At 35.0% G+C, this 5,606-nt stretch overlaps 2 protein-coding genes across 2 annotated transcripts in view; one reads left to right on the top strand and one right to left on the bottom strand.

Annotated features, from left to right (window-relative positions):
* LOC107575212 (uncharacterized) overlaps positions 1-2,031 on the top strand; it is a 14,025-nt gene extending 11,994 nt beyond the window's left edge. Inside the window, exons 3-5 of the mRNA XM_016261621.1 lie at positions 137-466; positions 1,446-1,736; positions 1,872-2,031. Of these exons, the coding sequence (XP_016117107.1) occupies positions 137-466; positions 1,446-1,736; positions 1,872-1,987 (737 nt within the window). The 3' untranslated portion in view covers positions 1,988-2,031. The remainder of the gene's footprint in view (positions 1-136; positions 467-1,445; positions 1,737-1,871) is intronic.
* Positions 2,032-2,274: 243 nt separating this feature from the next.
* The window catches only part of LOC107575213 (uncharacterized), a 21,302-nt gene continuing 17,970 nt past the window's right edge, over positions 2,275-5,606 (bottom strand). The window contains exons 17-19 of the mRNA XM_016261622.1: positions 3,807-4,007; positions 2,536-2,567; positions 2,275-2,501 (exon numbers count right to left, since the gene is read on the bottom strand). Coding sequence (XP_016117108.1) covers positions 2,493-2,501; positions 2,536-2,567; positions 3,807-4,007 — 242 coding nt within the window. The 3' untranslated portion in view covers positions 2,275-2,492. The remainder of the gene's footprint in view (positions 2,502-2,535; positions 2,568-3,806; positions 4,008-5,606) is intronic.

Here is a 5,606-nt window from a genome sequence, read left to right on the forward strand (position 1 = left end):
AAAAAATACTATTTAAAAATAGCTATTTAAATAAAAAAATATATATTATTAATTAATAATATAACTACAAATTTAAGTAGTGCTTAGTGCTCTTTTCTCTCAGGTATTTTTCATTTGTAATTTTTTTTTTCTGCAGGTGTGTTTGGAGTTGAGACAGATGAAATAAAGTCAGTGTTAGTGATGGAGGGAGAATCTGTCACACTAAACACTGATGTTACTGTAACACAGAGAAATAAGATACTGTGGAAGTTTGGAGATCAAGGTGTTCTCATAGCTCTCTTAGATGACAATGAGGTCTCATTATTTAATGGTACTGAAGGACGATTCAGAGACAGACTGAAGCTGGATCATCAGACCGGATCTCTGACCATCATGAACATCAGAACCACGGATTCTGGACTCTATGAACTAAACATCAAGGGAGGGCCAGGGGCCCGAGTCAAGAAATTCAATGTTACTGTCTATTGTAAGTAACTTGTCCATTTCAGACTCTTTTATTGATGCAAAATCATAATATTAAAATACTTATAATTTAAAAGTTGATTGGAAGTAGATTTATTAGGTCTTAGTTGGGGGAACAAACATGTACCTAATGTATCTGTTAGTATTGTTAAATATGTATAATATATTGTATATGCTATATGTATTGTTATTGTTATTCATCTAATGTTTCGGTTGTTGTAGAAGCATAAATTCCCCAGATTCCAGATTTTTTTTTTGTTTAGGATTAATCCATCCTAAATGGGTTTTCTGCCATTTTTTCTGAGATGTCTTAATTTTTTTAATAATTTATGTGTAATAAGTTCTGGGGAATGACAGCATGTTCTTCAAAAGCTCTAACAGTAAAGGTCATCCCTTTCAATGCCTCAGGCCCCAGAATGGCCAAAACTTTCTCTTCCTCTGCAGTCAGAGGAGGAATAGAATCGGCACCACCACTAGTCTTATCTGCTTCTCTATTTCTATGTATTGTTATTGTTATTCATCTAATGTTTCGGTTGTTGTAGAAGCATAATATTCCCCAGATTCCAGATTTTTTTTTTGTTTAGGATTAATCCATCCTAAATGGGTTTTCTGCCATTTTTTCTGAGATGTCTTAATTTTTTTAATAATTTATGTGTAATAAGTTCTGGGGAATGACAGCATGTTCTTCAAAAGCTCTAACAGTAAAGGTCATCCCTTTCAATGCCTCAGGCCCCAGAATGGCCAAAACTTTCTCTTCCTCTGCAGTCAGAGGAGGAATAGAATCGGCACCACCACTAGTCTTATCTGCTTCTCTATTTCTATGTATTGTTATTGTTATTCATCTAATGTTTCGGTTGTTGTAGAAGCACAATTTTCCCCAGATTCCAGATTTTTTTTTTTTAGGATTAATCCATCCTAAATGGATTTTCTGCCATTTTTTCTGAGATGTCTTAATTTTTAAATAATTTCTGTGTATTCTCCAGCTCATCTGCTCATTCCTGTCATCACCAGAGACTCTTCACAATGTTCTTCATCATCATCATCCTATTGTTCACTGCTGTGTTCAGTGGTGAATGTGGGTCATGTGACTCTCTCCTGGTACAAAGGAAACAGTTTATTGTCCAGCATCAGTGTGTCTCATCTAATCAGCAGTGTCTCTTTACATCTGGAGGTGGAATATCAGGATAAAAACACCTACAGCTGTGTGCTCAACAATCCCATCAGCAACCAGACTCAACACCTGGACATCAGCAAATTCTGTCACACATGTTCAGGTACGTCAGTGTTGATATTAGCATTTGTTTGGTACCTGGTATAAATTCCAGTAATAAAAAATTTAATAAATAAAACACTCAAAACAAATGACCCTCCTTTAGCAACCTAACTGAAGTCCTAATTTTCTCCTTCAGAAATTCACTGCTGTGGTGTTACTGAAGCTGTGATCCGATTGGCCATCACTGTTCTGGTGGGTGTGGCTGCTGTTGCTTTTGTAGTTTATGACATCAGATCCAGAAATGCAGTGTAAAGCTCTGTTCTTTGTAAATCTGCTCTGTAACAACGTATGGTAAAAAGCACTATACAAATAAATACTGTATTGCAATATGAATATGCAGTATGAATGTCATTACTGTACCTCATTCCTAATTGAAGGATTGTAACTGTAGCTCATTCCTGATTCAAGGAATAAACCATGATAACTGCCCCTTGTTGGAACTGTCCACATTCTAAAATAACAGAACATGCTGCGGTTTAATGTGCTTTTGCTAGAACAAACATTGGTAAGCAGTGTCACGAAACTGAAGCTCTAATGTGATTAACATTCATTAACTCAACAGCTTATCAGATTGTAGTGTTTTATATTGTTATTAGTGTATTAGTTTGTACACCTGCGCATTGACTTGCACTAATCAGTTTTTCTAAAAGGTGGCAACACTGGCCCTGGTTGCTGTTTCCCAGTAGAAAATAAAACTAAAGAGACGGAACAACAATAAAATAATAGTGGAGACTGTAATATGTGCATGTTTATACCATTAAACTGAACTCTTCTTCTGTTGCTCATTCACTAATAACAGATGTTTCTTCATTCACTCCTTTTCCTGTTGATTCTGAAAGAAAACACTCAGAAATTTTAAAGAGAGAAGATCTGGAGATCAAGTCTGTAGTCGTTTCTAAGAAATCATAATGAATGTCAATAATTTACCATCAAATTACCATTAGAAATAAAATGTACAAAACCATTTCAATAACACATTGTCATTAGCACTTCTGACTCATTTTATAAGTTAAAGGGATAGTTCACCCAAAAATGAAAATTGGCAACCACCAACTGTTTGATTACCAGCAATCTTCAAAATATCTTCTTTTATGTTCAACATAAGAAAGCAATTCATACAGGTTTGGAACGACATGAGGGTTAGTAAATGATGACAGAATTTTTCTTTTTTGGGTGAACTATCCCTGTAAATCTTGTTTGAGCACTTGCTCTTTTCTCACAAGTGAACATTATGTTTGTGAACTCAAGTCATGCACCTTCCAGCATGCAAACTTAAAAGTAAAATTCACATTGATCTTTTGAGGCATTAAAAGATTTACAACTTGCCCATTTCTCTCAGGACAAACACACTTTCATTCACTTACATTCATTTCTGATTATTTGGCAGTTTGCATTCATATTTTTGGATATATGAACAGATCATAGTGTAATATATATATATATTCCCCCCCGAGGCTAGCATATTTTTTCAACTGTTTCCAATGGGAACGTCACATTTTTTAAAACCCCAGCAGCATGATGAGTGGACACACGGCCTAAGTGCAAAAAGCAATATATTCTAGTTACACTAAGCAAGTGCAAATAATGATAAATTCTATTGACACCAAAATAGCAGTATTTTCTTTAGCAAAGTGGCAGATATTTATACCTCAGTATTGTAGTACATTATAAAACAGTATGCAATAACATATTGAGTGTAAATAATTTTTATTACAATTATTAAATGGATAACGCTTTATTGGGACAATAAAGCCCTCCCTACACCTACCCGATAAACACTTTATTATTAATTGAAAATAAATGCCTTTCCGATCTGATATGTGATGGGACAAGGAAAAGAACAAGTTTGGCAAAAGGTGGATTCGAACTCTGGTCGATCGCATTAAAATTGCCTCGGATATTTGCACTTAGAGTAAATGAACACTCTCTTTCTTTTTTTAGAGCTACTTTACAGCAGAATTGAATTCTGTCGAGTCGTTTAAATATTATTTTCCTGTTTGTCACTGTACGGCTGGACTTCTATAAATAGAGCAGACAGTGGATAAAGATTAAATAAAAGACAACTACTCACCATGTGTACAAACTCCAGTATGTTCAGTACCGGTGTTACGGACTACAAGGCTCTTGCCCTGTCTGTCTCTGATTCTCCCATCAGCCCCACGTGGCCCTCCAATCGCTTGACTTATAGCAGTATCTTCAACAATAATGGACTGTTCACTTTCACCTTTCGCCATCTCTGATCTCGTTGTCTCTTCTTTTGTGCCATCAGCACCTGGACACACACATACTGTCAAGTGAAGAGCCTGTTCTCCTTCTGTATTCTATGTGAAGATGCAATGCTGTATAAAAGGCATAATAAAATACAGCAGCTCAGGTAGACAGATATGGTATGTGTTTTCATTTTGTCAACTTAATTTGCAAATTAAGTGAACATATTTAGTGTATCCTTATTTTTTTTATTTAAATTATTTTATTCAGTTTTTCTCTGATCTCAGAAGAGCTGCATCCACGTGATAATTTGACAACGTGTGAATCCAGGTTTTGCTGTTGCTCTGTTATTCTGTATGCTTCTATTTGCACATGTTAAAATAAACCCATTAAATATGTATATGTGTTTGTATTTTTTATGGGTCACAGACATTTGCCCATTCTGTTTTTATTTAATACTAATTTAATATTCTAATCTTACAAGTAAACAGTTGTCAGTTGGGAAATGAGCATCGCTAAGCTCTTCACGTCAGATTTGTGTTTGATTCACCTGTTTTTTATTTGCTTTAATTTGCATGCCGATCTTGAATGAACAACCAATGTTTCTACGTTCGTTGAACAAAACAAACTGTGATTGGTCGCTAGCGGAGAGAGCTCAGACTTTATGGCGTAACTCAAAGGTTTGGCTATGTGAGACGACACTAGCAATTCCAGGTGTTTTTGTTGTTGTTAACAGTCACACATTTAATTAAATGGTCTGGAACAATGTATGATAGTAAAGGTATCATTTAAGTACAGTAATGAATAGAGCTGTCACTAACAATTATTTTGGTAATAGAATAATCACTCGATTATTCTGATGATAAATTAAGTATTCAGATAAATTTTTGTGGTAATAAAAATAGACCTAAGCAAACAATAGACTTTAAAACGACTTAAAATAATAGCAATAAGGCAATAATAATTGTTTCAGATAAAAAATATCAAAAGCAAGTAATCATAATACATAATGTAATAAAACAATATAATAATAACTTATGTACATTATGTATTATATCAAATGCCTGCAGAGGGCGCCAATGACCTGACTATTGTTTTTACACAACACTTTTACACAGCACGATCTAATTATTGTTTAACTTCTCTTATTTAAAGGGGTCATATGATGCGATTTTAAGTTTTCCTTTCTCTTTGGAGTGTTACAAGCTGATTGTGCATAGATAAGATCCCTGAAGTTGCAAAGACTAAAGTCTCAAAACCAAAGAGATATTCTTTATCAAAGTTAAGACTCTGCCACGCCCCCCTAAAACGGCTCGTTCCAACACGTATCACATATCTACCTCACTATGTGGAAATATTTGCGTAATGCCGCCCAAATGTTCATGCAAAGAAAGAAGGCGTGGTTTCAGTAACCGCAGTTAGTAGCAGCCATGTCAAGGAGACGCTGTGTGTTTCAGTGCGAAAGCAAAAGCACTTTATTTGGCCATCTGAAAGTACATGCATTTAGGAATCTTTAAGATTACTTACAACAGAACAGCAATGCATTTTATGCAATCTGGCGCTTCTGAATCAGCTACTGTTTTGTTATTAGTTTAAGTATTTGCTATTGACTGTTCAAATGCAGAGTTTTGAGAGAGAGAGAGCGAGAGAGAGAGAGAGAGAG

This window comes from Sinocyclocheilus grahami, unplaced genomic scaffold (genome assembly GCF_001515645.1).
Source record: "Sinocyclocheilus grahami isolate Dianchi unplaced genomic scaffold, SAMN03320097.WGS_v1.1 scaffold2512.1, whole genome shotgun sequence".
NCBI classification, from domain to species: Eukaryota; Metazoa; Chordata; class Actinopteri; order Cypriniformes; family Cyprinidae; genus Sinocyclocheilus; species Sinocyclocheilus grahami.